The 18,349-nt window shown below is 46.1% G+C and overlaps 1 protein-coding gene across 1 annotated transcript in view; it reads right to left on the reverse strand.

The window, feature by feature from the left end:
- The window catches only part of ambra1b (autophagy/beclin-1 regulator 1b), a 49,259-nt gene that overhangs the window by 22,541 nt on the left and 8,369 nt on the right, over positions 1-18,349 (reverse strand). Inside the window, exons 4-9 of the mRNA XM_062548129.1 lie at positions 16,277-16,460; positions 11,302-11,474; positions 9,946-10,012; positions 7,212-8,848; positions 5,210-5,296; positions 3,565-3,741 (exon numbers count right to left, since the gene is read on the reverse strand). Of these exons, the coding sequence (XP_062404113.1) occupies positions 3,565-3,741; positions 5,210-5,296; positions 7,212-8,848; positions 9,946-10,012; positions 11,302-11,474; positions 16,277-16,460 (2,325 nt within the window). The remainder of the gene's footprint in view (positions 1-3,564; positions 3,742-5,209; positions 5,297-7,211; positions 8,849-9,945; positions 10,013-11,301; positions 11,475-16,276; positions 16,461-18,349) is intronic.

The following is an 18,349-nucleotide window of genomic DNA, read 5'->3' on the forward strand; positions in this document are numbered from 1 at the left end:
GTCCAAATCTTCCAAAAATGGTCTCAATCGTTTGTGCTACATGTGTGCTGATTTGTGCCGTTTAAAGAAACATTTGTGCTACTATGTTTTCTACGTTATTCTGGTTTATTTATTACTCGTGTGTCGTCACCAGCCCCCCATCAATGTCCAAAACTCCCAAAAATTGTCTCAATCGTTTGTGCTACGTTTGTGCTGATTTGTGCCGTAAAAATAACATTTGTTCAGCTATGCTTTTTAAGTTACCACGCTTTGTTACAGGCGTGACGTCATTCAGTCCCATTCAGCTAGTTGTGATCGTTTGTGCTACGTGCGTGCTGATCTATTTCATTAAATGTTTGTGTTGCTTACTATGTAGAGGTTAGTCAGGGGGGCTTGTCCGGCAGTTTTAGCTTATGCTAGACATCACCTAGCCCCATCCATGTTCTTATCGATTTACAGTGCTACCCTCTTTACTTGGCTGTAACAAAGCGTGATAACATAAAAAGCATAGCTGAACAAATTTTATTTTTACGGCACAAATCAGCACAAACGTAGCACAAACGATTGAGACAATTTTTGGGAGTTTTGGACATTGATGGGGGGCTGGTGACGACACGCGAGTAATAAATAAACCATAATAACGTAGAAAACATAGTAGCACAAATGTTTCTTTAAACGGCACAAATCAGCACACATGTAGCACAAACGATTGAGACCATTTTTGGAAGATTTGGACATTGATGGGGGGCTGGGTGACGTCACGCGTGTAACAAATTAAGTGGAATAGCTTAAAAAACATAGCAACACAAATGTTACTTTTAACGGCACAAACCAGCACAAACCAGCACAAACGTAGCACAAACGATTGAGACCATTTTGGGGAAATTTGGACATGTATGGGGGGCTGAGTGACGTCACTGGCCAGAAAATGTAAAGTTGAATTACTTAAAAACCCTTAACAGCACAAACGATATTTTTTACGGCACAAACCGGCACAAACGTAGCACAAACGAATAGCAGTGTTTTTAATCATTTTTGAATAACATGGGGGGCCAGCTTCACGCAGGTCTATAAAAGTAAACCCCCTCGCCTTGGCCCGCTTTCTCTCGCTCTCCCTCTGCCTCTCATGCGCACTTAATGGACACCTGCCCCTCGACATGCACATTTAATCCAAATAAAACATTCACAATTGTGAAAGCAATGACGCATAGAAGACTAGCTAAATCATTTTTAAAATCTGTTTAGCATAAATAATTAGCATGTTGCACAGATTTGATTAAAACTCTTGCATCTCAATGCCAATGTTCTCCAACTCAAAAACTCAAAAGGGCCTGTCCCAAGGAGAACAAGTGTTAGCCTACCTTGCTTGAAACTTAAAGACACGTGGGGAAACTGAGCAGTCCAACCAGTAGACTAAGCTAGCCAACTATAGCCTATTTTGTTTACAATTGTTTGAGGCTTCAGCCAGACAGCTGAATTAAAGAGGTGGCGTTGTATATGAATAGGCTATAATAGGCTATAGGCTATAATCTGCATAAAGTGGGCCGTTATGAATATCAGAAATGAAGGATTTTCTCTTTTTACATATCTTATTATATTATATATTATATAGATATAATATAATACTCTGGTGTTCCAAGGTAGGCTATTTAAATGTTATTTAAAAAAAAAAAAAAAATCCAAACACCGTTATAATAAGCCTATGACAATGAAATTTGATTTGGTTGAAATCAACAAATAATCGTGATAATTAATCGTGATATCAATATTGATCAAAATAATCGTGAGAATCATTTTGCCCATTATCGTGCAGCCCTAATAGTGGGTATGGGGGTATAGTGGGTATAGTGGATATGGGGGTTATAGTGGGTATGGAGGTATAGTGGGTATGGGGGTATAGTGGGTAATGTATGGGGGGTATAGTGGGTATGGGGGTATAGTGAGTATGGGGGGTATAGTGGGTATGGGGGTATAGTGGGTATGGGGGGTATGGGGGCTATAGTGGGTATGGGGGGTATAGTGGGTATGGGGGTATGGGGGCTATAGTGGGTATGGTGGGTATAGTGGATAATGTATGGGGGTATAGTGGGTATGGGGGTATAGTGGGTATGGGGGGTATAGTGGGTAATGTATGGGGGTATAGTGGGTATGGGGGTATAGTGGGTATGGGGGGTATAGTGGGTAATGTATGGGGGTATAGTGGGTAATGTATGGGGGTATAGTGGGTATGGGGGTATAGTGGGTATGGGGGTATAGTGGGTATGGGGGTATAGTGGGTATAGTGGGTATAGTGGGTATGGGGGCTATAGTGGGTATGGGGGGTATAGTGGGTATGGGGGGTATAGTGGGTATGGGGGGTATAGTGGGTATGGGGGTATAGTGGGTATAGTGGGTATAGTGGGTATGGGGGTATAGTGGGTAATGTATGGGGGTATAGTGGGTAATGTATGGGGGTATAGTGGGTAATGTATGGGGGTATAGTGGGTATAGTGGGTATGGGGGGTATAGTGGGTATAGTGGGTATGGGGGTATAGTGGGTATAGAGAATGGGAATGTGACGTCGCGGACATTTCGCGGTTGCGCCGCGGTGGCGTCTGGGATACATACGTGAGGCCACTTGTACGCTGCTGCCAATGCTGTACCATTGTAAACATCGTAAAACATTGCTAACTCGCTGTTTCTAACACTGTTTTTCACACATCATGGGACGAACCTGTTGTGTTGTTGGATGTAACGTCCGTGCCCACGATCGTCAGGTAAAAAAAATCAACAACGGAGTGTCTTTGTATTACTTTCAGGGTCTCACGTCCACTCTCCAGACGGTCTGTCATAGGGATCCATGTTACCGATCAAAGATATCTTTTCTATATAACGTTTCCTCGCGTCTGGCAGGAGCTTGTCTCTGCACGGTCCATTACTACTTATACTACTAGTTTTTAGCATAGTAGCCTAAATGTTTTCATCTAGTGTTACTGTTTTGGCTAGCCGATCTTGTTCGAAATATCATAGGTTTCCATAGGTTTCTTGTTTATAATTCGCGCCGCGGCCTCACCTAATGGAGGAAAACGCCCTTTTTGTCCCAGAATGCACTGCGCCGCTAACTTCCGTTCCCATTCTCTATGGGGGGTATGGTGGGTATGGTGGGTAATGTATGGGGGTATAGTGGGTATGGGGGTATGGTGGGTATAGTGGATAATGTATGGGGGTATAGTGGGTAATGTATGGGGGTATAGTGGGTATGGGGGGTATAGTGGGTATGGGGGTATAGTGGGTAATGTATGGGGGTATAGTGGCTATGGGGGGGTATAGTGGGTATAGTGAGTATGGGGTATAGTGGGTATGGGGGTATGGTGGGTAATGTATGGGGGTATAGTGGGTAAAGTGAGTATGGGGGCTATAGTGGGTATATGGGAGTAGAGTGGGTATGGAGGCTATAGTGGGTATGGTGGGTATGGGGGTATAGTGGGTATAGTAGGTATGGGGGGTATAGTGGGTATGGGGGTATAGTGGGTAATGTATGGGGGTATAGTGGGTATAGTAGGCATGGGGGGTACAGTGGGTATGGCGGCCGAGTGGAACACTCACTCCAGCTCCTCGTAGTCCACGTCTTGCGTTTCCATGGCAGCGGTGGGGCTGGGCACCTGGCTGTCGGACGAGGAGGAGAGCGTGCGGAGGCGGTTCTGCAGCGAGCGCTGGCGGATGCTGTCCCGCCGAGACAGGTACTGGATCATCCGCTGAGCGTAGTAGGCAGCAGGGGACAACCTGCAGAGCACACACACACACACACACACAAATCAATACACTCAGTTACATCACACTCACACACTCACAACTGTACATAGATTCAAGTGCGTCACATAAAAAACAATATATTTTTTCATATTGAGTAGAGGGGGCCATAGATTAATTCTTTTAATCTAAATGAATCTCACTGTAATCTTGAAATTAATCTAGATTAATTTTAGGTGCACCAGCACAAAATTTAGGCGCATCCACATTTTTCATTGCATCGCCATTAACGCTAAAAGGTCACCTTTTTATCGCTGTCCTCTCATATAATGATTTTTTAACAACAAAAAGCCGTAGAAAAAGCTTGAAACACAGACTAGAAGACTAGAAAAGCACTCAGAGGGTGCAGACCTCCGCCTGTATTGTTCTTCCTAGGTTGTCATACATTTGAACTAGGGCTGGGCAACGATTAACATTTTAATCGCGATTAATCGCATGATTTCCCTGATTAATCATGATTAATCGCATTATTATACGCAAAACTCTATAATGAATTCAAAAGTAATATATAGCACATTTTTATTTTAAATGTGCTGCCATATGAACGCAAGTGCCATAGCATTTTTTCTGCAAACATTTAACATCAGGATTTTGCTTATACAGTAGAAGTTAAATAAATGATTTAGTGTAAATCTCAACTTACACAATGTAATCAAAACAAATACAAATTTAAAGCTTATTGTACACACTTTTTTGGTAAAACCTTTAGGGTCATTCCACGTCAAATCAACCAGAGCGCACGCACTTGCGTCTCAAAAAATTCTGAAAAAAAATACCATGCGTGCCTATGTTACCCAGGAGACACTCTGTAAAATGTTTTTGTGCTAAGATCAATACTTTTCAAGTAACAGCCAGTTTTACGGGGGGAGGGGGGTGTGAAATTTGTTCTGCCTCTTTTTTTTGTCAAAGTTCACAAGCTCATTGCTCAAGAACTAGAATTTGCAGGAGGCTCAAATTTTGCAGGCTGGTGCATAAATAGGAAGAGTATGCAGTAAAATCACCACGAGTAGTCTGGATGATCCTGCTTGGTCATAGCAGTCCCTCAAAGTTGATCAAAATTTTATTGGAGTTCTTGGCTGGGCTGAAGTAGGCTACAACACGGCCATAACTCAAACTATAGCCTATGACTTGACTAAATATAGCGGTGCATCCTGTAACGTTATTTACCAAACTATAGCCTATGACTTGACTAAATATAGCGCTGCATCCTGTAACGTTATTTACCAAACTGCTAATGAATCTCACTATGAAGAAAAGAAGCGTAGATAGGTAGATGGGGTGACTGTGTGTGTGTGTGTGTGTGTGTGTGTGTGTGTGTGTGTGTGTGTGTGCGTGTGTGTACCTGGCAGGGTAAGGGTAGAAGGGGTGACTGTGTATGTGTGTGTGTGTGTGTGTGTGTGTGTGTGTGTGTGTGTGTGTGTGTGTGTGTGTGTGTGTTTACCTGGCAGGGTCAGGGTAGATGGGGTGATCTCGTGATCCGGTCATGTCGTAGCGGGACAGAGAGATGATGGAGGACTCCAGCAGACGCCTGCTTACACCAGATACACACACATTAAACAGGGTTCGCGCACACACACACACACACACACACACACACACACACACACACACACATTACAGCAGGAGCACACACACACACACACACACACACACACACACACACACACACACACACACACACACACACACACACACACACTTCACCGATTAGCATTAAGCTTTGTATCTTTAGAAAACCAGTCATGTTTTTGAATGGATCATTCCCTCAGTTTGCCTTGAGATGGGAGAAATACAGATTTCAATGTTGGACTTCCTGCTTTCAATGATGTAAAAAATCATCATTTTAACGGGCGAAAAGTGTTTCTGTTGGATTGCTCACGAAGTAACACACTGATATCACATGCACACTTGACAGAGCACAATATAGCTTTCCGATGGTATAATAGCCTACTAGTTACTGTAATAAGCAGTCCTAAAAAAGCCAACGTGAATTTACATAAAAAAAACATGACTGAAGCCTAACTACTCACGTACTTAAAGTGAGAGCTCAACAATCAGCCAAGTGCTGGAGCTGGCTGCTCCGTTTCAAACGTCTCTCATAAACAAAGACTGATTGTCAGCTGTGATGAAATGCGTTCATAATCCATGTTACATGTCCTAAACGTAGCATGCCTAAGAAAAGGCCTTGCAGTAGGATAGTCTAGTGTAGGGTTTAAGAAAAGGCCTTGCAGTAGGATAGATAGTCTAGTGTAGGGTTTAAGAAAAGGCCTTGCAGTAGGATAGTCTAGTGTAGGGTTTAATATTTTAAGGCCTTGCAGTAGGATAGATAGTCTAGTGTAGGGTTTAAGAAAAGGCCTTGCCGTAGGATAGTCTAGTGTAGGGTTTAAGAAAAGGCCTTGCCGTAGGATAGTCCAGTGTAGGGTTTAAGAAAAGGCCTTGCAGTAGGATAGATAGTCTAGTGTAGGGTTTAAGAAAAGGCCTTGCAGTAGGATAGATAGTCTAGTGTAGGGTTTAATATTTTAAGGCCTTGCAGTAGGATAGATAGTCCAGTGTAGGGTTTAATATTTTAAGGCCTTGCAGTAGGATAGTCTAGTGTAGGGTTTAAGAAAAGGCCTTGCAGTAGGATAGATAGTCTAGTGTAGGGTTTAATATTTTAAGGCCTTGCAGTAGGATAGATAGTCCAGTGTAGGGTTTAAGAGAAGGCCTTGCAGTAGGATAGATAGTCCAGTGTAGGGTTTAATATTTTAAGGCCTTGCAGTAGGATAGTCCAGTGTAGGGTTTAAGAAAAGGCCTTGCAGTAGGATAGATAGTCTAGTGTAGGGTTTAATATTTTAAGGCCTTGCAGTAGGATAGATAGTCTAGTGTAGGGTTTAATATTTTAAGGCCTTGCAGTAGGATAGTCTAGTGTAGGGTTTAAGAAAAGGCCTTGCAGTAGGATAGATAGTCTAGTGTAGGGTTTAATATTTTAAGGCCTTGCAGTAGGATAGTCTAGTGTAGGGTTTAATATTTTAAGGCCTTGCAGTAGGATAGTCTAGTGTAGGGTTTAATATTTTAAGGCCTTGCAGTAGGATAGTTTAGTGTAGGGTTTAATATCTTAAGGCCTTGCAGTAGGATAGTCTAGTTTAGGGTTTAATATTTTTCCCGGAAATTAGATTAATCAGATCCCGGGAAAAGACGATCCATTTCCCGGAAATCCGGGAATTTTTTGTTTGTTTGTTTTTAACGTAACGTTTGTTTGTTATCATGTAAAAGCGTGATAGGACAGACGCTCATGATGTCATGCTTTGTTCTGATCACTGGAGGATCGCAAGCTCTTTGTGGACTGGAGAGTGAGGGGCTCACCTGTGTACACACACACATACATTACAGCAGGAGCGCAGACACACACACACACACACACACACACGACTGGACCTTTGTGGACTGGAGAGTGAGGGGCTCACCTGCGTAGCGAGTCCTCGTCGGGCGGCTCCACAGGCACTTCCTGGTTTAAGGCGTCGGGGGCGGCGGTGTCGAGGGGCCGGCGGGGCAGTAGAGGGGGGGGCAGGGGGGGTCGCTGGCGCTCCCTCTCGCGCTCGCGCTCGCGCTGCCGCCGGTCCTGGCTGTACACCAGACACTGCAGCCCCAGCGGGGCCTCTCGGGGCACCACGTGCCGCACCTCCGCGCCCGCCGAGGGGTCAAAGGTCGCCGCGTGCCGCCCCTCCGCGCCCTGCGAGGGGTCAAAGGTCGGCTCGCCGGGCTGCTGCTGCGGCGCCGCCCCCTCGGGGGGAGGGACTTCCTGCGAGCCTCCCGGCGCCGACAGCGAGAGCGGCCAACCGGACGAGGAGGAGGAGGAGGGGCCAGGAGACGCGGCGGCGGCGCTCGGGTCCTGATTGGACGAGGAGGAGGAGGAGGAGGGGCCTGAGCGCTCCCAGCGTTGCGTGTCGTGGTTGTAGGTGAGCAGGTTGTGGCAGGAGCGGCAGCGGTTCAGGCTGGCGTGGGCGTGGGGGGGGGCGTGGGGGGGTGCGTTGTGGGGGGGTTGTTGGTAGTGGGAGGGGCCGGGTCTCTCCGCGTCGCCGCTGCTGCTGCCTGCCGCGCCCTCGTTGCCGTGGTTATTGTTGCTGAGCAGCTGCTGCATGGCCTCGCGGCTGCCCCCCCGGTCCTGCATGCGCTCGTACTCCAGGAAGTAGCGGCTCAGGTTGCACTGCAGCACGGTGCGGATGGAGGCGGGGCTAGAGCTGCGGGGGGCGGAGCCTAACGCGGCGCCGTCGTAGAAGGGGTGGTGCCCACTGCTGCTGGTGCCGTGACCCGGTCTGAGCGAGGCCGCCGCCCCCGACCCCCCCTCCACACTCTCCATCCCCCCCCCTCCTCCGCGGCCCTCGCTGGCCGACGTGTAGATGGGCGCGCTGGAGGAGGACGAGGCGTCGGCGGGACGCAGGCCGGGGATGGCCATCGCCGTGGGAGACGAGGACGCCGCGCTGGTCCTGGGCGGGAAAACCCCCTCGGCCTCCGCCGGCCGCCCCCACGGCTCCGCCCCCACACCCACACCGCCCCCCCTCTCCTCCCCCCCCACGCTGCTGCTGTGCACGCTGCTGAAGGCCGAGGGCCTCTCGTGGGCGGCGTGTGTGTGTGTGTGTGTGTGCGTGTGTGTGTGTGTGTGTGCGCCGGGCGAGGGCTGCGGCTCGATGGAGAAGCGCGGCGTGAAGCTGAAGGGAACGGAGGGCTGCGGGGGAGCCGGCGCCGCCGATTGGCTCGGAGCCTGAGCGTTCTGCCCCGACACCGACAGGTAGGGGGCGCCAGACGTGCAGCGGCCGCAGTAGCACACGGAGTCCAGCAGGTGGCGCGTGCAGCCCGGGGTGGGGGTGGGGGGGACCCCGCGGGAGGGGTACTGGAACAGGGGCATGGAGGGCAGGTCGCGGCCCTCGGAGCCTCGGCGGGGGGGCATGTCGGAGGGCAGGGGGGGCACTTGCGAGCGCGGCGACAGCATGTGCAGGAAGTTGTGCAGGATGGGCGTGCGCCGCACGGGGGGCGAGCGCACGGAGCGTTGCCGCGGCAACGGCATCTCCAGCCCGTCCATCGACGCCTCCGAATCCTCTTCGTTCTGACAGGGGGGGGCACGCACGCATTAAACACAACACACACACACACACACACACACACACACACACACACACACACACACACACACACACACACACACACACACACACACACACACACACACACACACACACACAGACTGGGCCTGGAGGAGACCCTGATTGAGGTCATGAATATTGGGGCCCGTGTTGTGCCCGAACTCGTTCATAATTTTGGTGAACTTGAACTGAACGAACTGTATTTCTGCCTGATGAACGATTCTGTGAACGCGTTCATTCTGGTGTATGTGAACGTCACGTTTAGGCAAAAAGCACACCGTTAATAGCATTAAAGTGTTGCCCAACCGTTGCGTGTGCTTCTTTGTCTATGCCAGATTCTTTGCCTGTCTGAATTCATATTTCCGTATATCTACTACCGGAACTTTTCCTGCTGCCGACCTATGTTTCCGTAATGTTGCCACAGCTGCTATGTGAATGCAATCGCAGAAAAAATCACACTTGATGATCAAGGGAAGTATTACATGTAGCCTTATGTCACTGATCAGTTCCATCTCTCACGCTGCAGGTAGCTAATGCAGCAAGGTAGCCTCCTCTCACTCTTCTGACAGCGCGGCCGCATTTCTGCCCAGCGAACCAAAGCCCAGTTGGAAATTCTACATTAGATGTGAACAACATGGTTCATGTCTGAATGTCCGCTACCGTCAGAAATGTGGCAAGCAATTATAGTAGAATGTGTGTAAAACCTGTCTGAAAATGGCTATAATTAAATAATTGCTGGCTGTGGCAACAATTTTAAGAGTATAGTTCGCAACATATTGAAAAAATGAACTGAACGAGTTCAGTTAAAATTTGTGAACTATGAACTGAACTAGTTCATGTAGAAAGTGAACTTTCCCAACACTGATTGGGGCATTAATTGCCCATCAATGTAGATCGCTCATGTAGATCTCTTACTCCAGTTTACAACCTGGGAAGCAGGATTTGGAAGTAGCTGCATTGTGCTCAAATCCAACTCTTCCTTCTCCAGTTTCACACACGGAGACAGACCCACACACACACACACACACACACACACACACACACACACACACACACTCACCTGTTGACTGGATGGGTTCACTATGGCAGTCAAAAGGTTGTGGCCGAGAGGATCAAATCTCACCAGTCTACAGACAACAGAGTAAGATCACTATTAGATTACTATAATTATTACATCACCATCACTATTAGATCACTATCACTATTAGATCACTATCATTATTTCTGTCTTTTCAAAACAACAGAGCAAGATCACTATCAGATCACTATCAGATCACCATCACTATTAGATCGCCATCAGATCACTATCACAATTAGATCACATCACTATTAGATCACCATCACTATTAGATCACTATTAGATCACTATCACTATTAGATCACCATGACTATTAGATCTCCATCACTATTAGATCAGTATTAGATCACTATCACTATTAGATCGCCATCATTATTAGATCGCCATCATTATTAGATCACCATCATTATTAGATCACTATCATTATTAGATCACCATCACTATTAGATCACCATCAGATCACTATCAGATCACATGACTATTAGATCACCATCACTATTAGATCACCATCACTATTAGATCACCATCACTATTAGATCACTATTAGATCACTATTAGATCACTATCACTATTAGATCACTATTAGATCACCATCACTATTAGATCACTATTAGATCACTATCACTATTAGATCACCATCACTATTAGATCACTATTAGATCACTATCACTATTAGATCACTATTAGATCACTATCACTATTAGATCCCCATCACTATTAGATCACTATTAGATCACTATTAGATCACCATCACTATTAGATCACTATTAGATCACTATCACTATTAGATCCCCATCACTATTAGATCACTATTAGATCACTATCACTATTAGATCCCCATCACTATTAGATCACTATTAGATCACTATCACTATTAGATCCCCATCACTATTAGATCACTATTAGATCACTATTAGATCACCATCAGATCACTATCACTATTAGATCATTATTAGATCACCATCACTATTAGATCACCATCACTATTAGATCACTATCACTATTAGATCACTATTAGATCACCATCACTATTAGATCACTATCACTATTAGATCACTATTAGATCACTATCACTATTAGATCACTATTAGATCACCATCACTATTAGATCACTATCACTATTAGATCACTATTAGATCACCATCACTATTAGATCACTATCACTATTAGATCACTATCACTATTAGATCACCATCATTATTATTTCCAAAACAGTGCAGAGGCTAAAACAGCAGCTGGACACATGTCCTCACTGACACACATGACCTCACTGATGCATAGTCACAAGACAGACACACACACACACACACACACACACACACACACACACACACACACCTGACTCTCTCCATGTCACTGGCGGTCTTGACGACGGCAAAGGGCTCGGGGCGGCTCCAGTCCCAGAAGTGCATCTCGTTATTGGTGGCGATGAGAAGCAGCTGAGCGGTGGGGTGGAACGCCAGCGACGCGATCGCCACGTCATTCTCCGTGAACCAGCTCTCGCTCCCGCCCTGACACACACACACACACACACACGGCACAACAATCAGCTCTTGTGTGTGTAGGCCAGTGTGTACGTGTGTGTGTGTGTGTATGTCAGTGTGTACGTGAGTGTTTGTAGGTCAGTGTGTACGTGAGTGTTTGTAGGTCAGTGTGTGCGTGAGTGTGTGTGTGTAGGTCAGTGTGTATGTGAGTGTGTGTGCAGAAGTGTAAATGAGTGTGTGTGTGTGTGTGTGTGTGTGTGTAGGTCAGTGTGTACGTGAGTGTGTGTGCAGAAGTGTAAATGAGTGTGTGTGTGTGTGTGTGTGTGTGTAGGTCAGGCCATCCTTAAAAATATTTGTTTGCAGCCAAAAAATAAAAAAATGGGGTCAGTAGGTAGGTCTGTACACCCCCACCCCAACACCATCAAATCAGCATTAGGATCATCATTATCACACCTGTTGAACTTGAGGCCCGTCATGTTGCACGCCGCTTAAAAAGTTAATTTCTCCTCTTCTGGCATATCGTGACGGGAGAACCATGTCAACTTTGGATGCGGTTATCTTAACGGTAGTTTCTGTAATACCTTCGATATACATTTCGTTGGAAAGCTTAGTTTATGGCCGTTCATGTGAGCACAATAACTTTCATTTTGTAGATTTTACCAAAGCGACTGGTTTCGCTTTGCAGGGACACATATTATATTTATTAATAATTATTTGTATGCTATATTGCTATACATGCACTTTCACTTCAAAGCAGTCAATGTTTAAAGTGCTAACATTGTTCACAAAAAGTTTGTGAAAACATGCACATCAGAGGCCTGCTTTACTCACGTAAGATATGATTACACTAGTTCATTGCTTTTGCATGGTTGCATGAGAAATACTTCTGAAAACAGCAGCAAGTATGTGGATGTTTTCCCTCATGCAAGCATCATCATACACTGGTAGCCAAATGGAGAAAGAAATAACATGCTCCTTGATGAAATGTCATTTGAAGGCCTGAATGTTAGGAGTCAGGACACACAATGTCAGCTTTTGTGTTTGGTAAATGGCCTAGCAGTCAGATGGGCATAAATCACTGATCTGGAGATCTTTAACAGGAAGACTAACAGCTTTTGACCATGTTCAAATGTGGCTATACAATACTCAGCGCTAGACGGTGCATTATACAGTCTCTGCTCTGATTCTATGCAAGAATTCACGGTGCTCTATTAAATGTGGAATTACACAGCCTTCCAACAGGTTGAAGTGGAGCTTTGCTAACGTTATTGAGTCTCAGTTTCTGTGGCACAAGCACGCACACGCATGCATTAAATGAACGCTCATACCACCACTTGTGAGGTGAATGACACACTAACCCAGAGCAGTGGGCTGACTGCCCAACCAGCGGCGCTCGGGGAGCAGTGAGGGGTTAGGTGCCTTGCTCAAGGGCACTTCAGCCGTGGTGGACTGGTCGAACCGGCAACCCTTCGGTAACAAGTCTGAAGCCCTAACCAGTACACCACGGCTGCCCCTAATTAACTCCATTGTACCTGCAGTTCCTGTTGCAGTTCCACTAGGGGCGATGACGAGCAAGTGATCAAACAATGGGGGTCTATGGGGCTAGACGGCTAAATTGGTCTGTTTCACCTGATTGTTATTAAAAAATCGAAGATTGGATTTTAGTTTCAGCAAGCTCAATATGGGTTATAGGTCGAAAGTTGAATGAACAATTACTTATGGCCCTTTGGTTTCTCACAGGCTTGGTCGTTGTTGGCCATAACAGAGTAGCATCCTGCTAATGAATGACGTCATTGACACGTTTGAAAGGCTTTTTAGAACAATTAAGGGACTTAAAAAATCTAATACTCAGCCGTGTGTATTTTCTTTGACCCCCCTTTCACATACAATATTCCGATTTCTACACAAAAAATTATATCCAGAGAAAAGTGGATTTTAGGAGAAACTCCATTCACCTCCATTCATTCTCCACTTGCTCGCGATCGCCCTCTAGTTGCAGTACCATGCGGAAGTACTTAGCGAGTGGTTGTTCTCCCCCTATTACACATTCTCTGCACTTGTTTTCTTTGCACAGCAAATTATCAGGTGCAGAAGTGGACATCCTGGATACCAAAAGTAAAAGTCCTGCCAAGTATTTTATACAAACATTTAGTAAACCAGCTAATTAGCTCATCCTAATTAGCAGCAAGGTAGATCGGATCAGATCATCAGTGAAATCACCTGTAATCAGGTGAAGCACCGGGCCTCAATTCAATCCACAGCTCGGTGGACCAGCAGTCTGTGTTGCGGACCGGCGCTGGTGCTGGTGCTGGTCCGCGGCCCATAGTTTGAGAAACGCTGGTATAGACCATATGGTTTATGGGTCAAATTGTAGCACCTGCTCAATTGTTTGATTTTCCTCCACCAAAGATTCAGTTGTCTCATCAGGTCAGTCGCCATGGTCACCACTAGACTAATGGGGTGAAGGGATGGGAAACGATCTGGGCACAGTTCTCCCACAACTTGGTGCCAAAATGTTGAGGTGTTTTAATGCACTTTTTAGATGAATAATGGTGCCAAGATATCGCGATGTTGAGGTGTTTTAATGCACTTTTTAGATGAATAATGGTGCCAAGATATCGCGATGTTGAGGTGTTTTAATGCACTTTTTAGATGAATAATGGTGCCCGAACAAGTAGAACGTCTTTGGCTATAGGCCATTAGCCTGACTCTCGCCAGACCCTTGTAGTTCCGCCATGCTCCACCAGAGGCGTTTCGCTGAGCTCCACACAAGGGTCTGGACGCGAGGGCAATCCAAACTCGTTCCAGTGATCAAAAAATGATCAACCAATCAGGAGCGCCGAAGCGAGTGTTTGATTCAAATAACAATGGCGGCACGCAGCGAGGAGTCTTGTGCTGACATTGATTCTGCTATTTCAACCGTTTTGTCGAATCTATCGGGTATTCATTCTTTAAAAGATTAACAGAGAATAGTTTAGAAGACATTTATTGGTGGCAAGGATGTTTTTACTCTTCTTCCGACCGGGTTTGGCAAGAGCTTGAAGAAGCCTAGCACGTCATTCAAGATAACAGGCAAGTGGTTTATCAAATCACATGCGAGGATGTTTTACAAGGACCCGCCTTCATATATACATCTCCTATCGAGAAGTCCCAGATCCTTGTGTGAAGCAGACAGCGAACTACAGGATCTGGCGAAAGTCAGGTTAATAGGCCATAGCGTGACATGACAAACATAAACATAAACATGGAGATCACCACAGCTTTTTATTTCAAAGAAAGTAGCCTACGTTTGTATGTAGGCAATTAATTTTCACAATACTTAGTAAAATATACTATTATTACATTGCATTTGTATTGGTTGTCTGAAGAGTAAAAAAAAATCGGTCAGTCTTAACGCAAGTTAACAATTGGCAAGTCGGTCAGACTATAAGCTGAAAAAAAAAGATTTGGGTCGGTCCTAAATTGACAGGGTCGGTCGGGTTCCGGCAAACAAAAATATTTTTAAGCATAGCCTCAGTGTGTAAATTAATGTGTGAGTGTGTGGTGCGTATAAACGTCAAGGCTCTGTGTGTGTGTGTGTGTGTAGACTCACGTGCAGGTCCCAGATGAGTGTGTGTGTGTGTGTGTGTGTGTGTGTGTGTGTGGACTCACCTGCAGGTCCCAGATGAGTGTGTGGGTGTGTGTGTGTGTGTGTGTGGACTCACGTGCAGGTCCCAGATGACCCTGCTGAAAAAACCAGCAAGAAACCAGCTTAGGCTGGTAGCTGGTTTTAGCTGGTTTTAGCTGGTCTTTGCCCAAAACACAGTTCTTATTGCTGGTCTTGCTGGTGTAGCTGGTTAGGCCACCAGCTAGACATGCTGGCGTGACCATCTGAGGAAGCTGGTCGTGCTGGTGTGACCAGCCTGTCGTTTGGGATACAGCTGGTTTAAGATGGTCATGCTGGTGACCAGCCTGTCCAGCTTGACAAAGATGGTCAAGCTGGTTTTCTAGAATGACCAACATAAGCTGGCGTGGCCAGTAAAAACCAGCAATGTAGACCAGCAACACCAACTAAAATGACCAGCTTAAGGTGGTACGACAATCAAAACCAGCTGAATTACCATCATAAGCTGGGTAAACCAGCTGAAGGTGTGTTTTCGCGAGAGTTTTGCTGGTCTAGCTGGTTAACCATCAAAGGGTGGTCAAACAAGCTGGTTAACAAGCTGGTCAACCAGCAAACCACCTTTAGCTGGTCAGGCTGGTTTTTTCAGCAGGGGAGTGTGTGGGTGTGTGTGTGTGTGTGTGTGTGTGTGTGTGTATGGACTCACGTGCAGGTCCCAGATGAGTGTGTGTGTGTGTGTGTGTGTGTGGACTCACGTGCAGGTCCCAGATGAGTGTGTGGGTGTGTGTGTGTGTGTGTGTGTGTGTGTGTGTATGGACTCACGTGCAGGTCCCAGATGAGTGTGTGTGTGTGTGTGTGTGTGTGTGGACTCACGTGCAGGTCCCAGATGAGTGTGTGTGTGTGTGTGTGTGTGTGTGGACTCACGTGCAGGTCCCAGATGAGTGTGTGTGTGTGTGTGTGTGTGTGTGGACTCACGTGCAGGTCCCAGATGAGTGTGTGGGTGTGTGTGTGTGTGTGTGTATGGACTCACGTGCAGGTCCCAGATGAGTGTGTGTGTGTGTGTGTGTGTGGACTCACGTGCAGGTCCCAGATGAGTGTGTGTGTGTGTGTGTGTGTGTGGACTCACGTGCAGGTCCCAGATGAGTGTGTGGGTGTGTGTGTGTGTGGACTCACGTGCAGGTCCCAGATGAGTGTGTGTGTGTGACTGTGTGTGTGTGTGTGGACTCACGTGCAGGTCCCAGATGCGGACCTCTCCGTCGAGGCAGCCGGAGGCGAGCAGGCCGGGGATGGTGGGGTGAAAGGTCACACACCAGGGCGTGCGGCGGTGGCCAATCAGAGAGTGGACGCACTTCCCCGTCTGCACCTCCGTGATGTAGATGTTGTGGTTCACGTGCGTCGATGCCATCAGCTTCCTGTGGGTGAGAGGAGACGTCAGCACGTGTGTGTGTGTGTGTGTGTGTGTGTGTGTGTGTGTGTGTGTGTGTGTGTGTGTGCGCATGCCCGAAGTCGGAAGCAGGCCGGTAACGCCAGCACGCGAAAGTCGCTCATGGAAATTGTTTGGAAGTGTTAACATCTAAACCCAAATAACTTTCTAACATCTAACTGCACGCACACCCGTTGCAACTGCCATCGTTAATGTAGATGATGCAAGTATTGTTTGGAAAACTCTTATGGACTATGTGTTTGGTCGCCGCACTGAGGCTTGCTTTCAAAAAGGCGCTGCTCAGTGGGAGAGTTTATCATGTGCAAGAACAAAACGCCATTCCAGTCTTAGAACATCTACCGGAGAAGCTAACATCGGACATGGATTTTGCCGAGTACGAACATCCCCTGTCACAACAGCAATGGGCAGCCTTCCAGGACAGCGAGAGAGCCTTCAGAGCCAGGCTGAACACCAGGCCAGAACAGAGACGCTTCGCTAGCTCTGGAGATCCGGGAGAATGAGCACGTCTGATAAAGCTGCTAATCGGTTCCCGTTGCTGAAATATGTGACGCGGATCCTAAAAAAGTTTCCCCTCGAACAACAACTACCTGGAATCCTGACACGGTTCACCATCGCGGACTGGATTGAGGTGCAACTGCGTTTTATCCGTGACACGATTCAGCCACAGCTTGGCCCCACTACAACCCAAATTAAAGGGAAAGCTTGCTTGCCTTCCTACTGCAGACCATACTGTCTCTCACTCAATACTAAAAAACTCTGCTGTTGATGAAGATATACTGACTTTTGCAGCCAAAGGCAGACTACAAGTTCTTCCAACTAGGCATAATCTTTCTCTTTGGTATCCTAACACGTTTTCTTCCCACTGTCTGCACCATGATAACCAGCTAATTATTGAATCCCAGTCTCATATCCTAAATGGCTGTTATGTGTATAAGGGAATATACATTGCCAGACACGACAGAATTGTTGACTTAATAGCCAAACACATAATTCCATGTGCTCCACCGCGTACAAAAATCTACAAGAATGTATGCGTCTCACCTTGCATGTTCAAACTCTGTAATAGTGGAAATAATGTGTTTTTAAATGTTGCTGCAAAAAAGCCAGATATTGTTGTTGTTGAGGACAGCAGAGAAGTAACATTTTTGAAGTGGGCTGTGCATTTGACTACAGTCTAGAGGATGCCATATACCTAAGATTATGGCTAAATGTCATGGTCTTATTTCATACTAGATTATTATTACTATATTTTGTTAATGATTTATAGCATTTTATGATATGCGTAATTACTAACAGGTAAGAATATTTAGTCATTTTAATACTTCATATTGACTTTTAGTCTATTACACTTAGGCATATCATTAATGTGATGTGTAGGTCTAATTGAGTGCTTGTCACGTTAAGAAATACGTGAAAGTCTAGTTTTAGGCTAGCGCGCATAGTACAATGCAGTACTAGTACGAGTAGATGCAATTCATTGTGTTTTCTGTGCCATCAAAAAAAATGACAATTCTAGGGAAATCTTTCTGAGATCATAGAAGGGAGAAGTGTCACGCAATGTTCCCTTATGATTTTGATGCGCACGGTCTATGTGAGCACTACTCGACATGACATGAGCTAGCGAGATAGTTAGCAAGTAACTCCAGACGTAAAAGTTTGCCAATTCGTTGCCTATTTCTGAAATGTCATTCAATCCCTAAATCCCTAATGAACTAAATCTCAGATCCTAGTTAGGTTAAACTTGACAGTTACAGTAAGTGCGCAAATCAACTCAACGTTGGCCTAGTATTATTTGTTGCTGGTTAGCCTCTGCGTCACATTAACTAGCATGTATCGCTGTTTTGGCATGTCAGCTGA

This window comes from Sardina pilchardus, chromosome 10 (genome assembly GCF_963854185.1).
Source record: "Sardina pilchardus chromosome 10, fSarPil1.1, whole genome shotgun sequence".
Taxonomy (NCBI): domain Eukaryota; kingdom Metazoa; phylum Chordata; class Actinopteri; order Clupeiformes; family Clupeidae; genus Sardina; species Sardina pilchardus.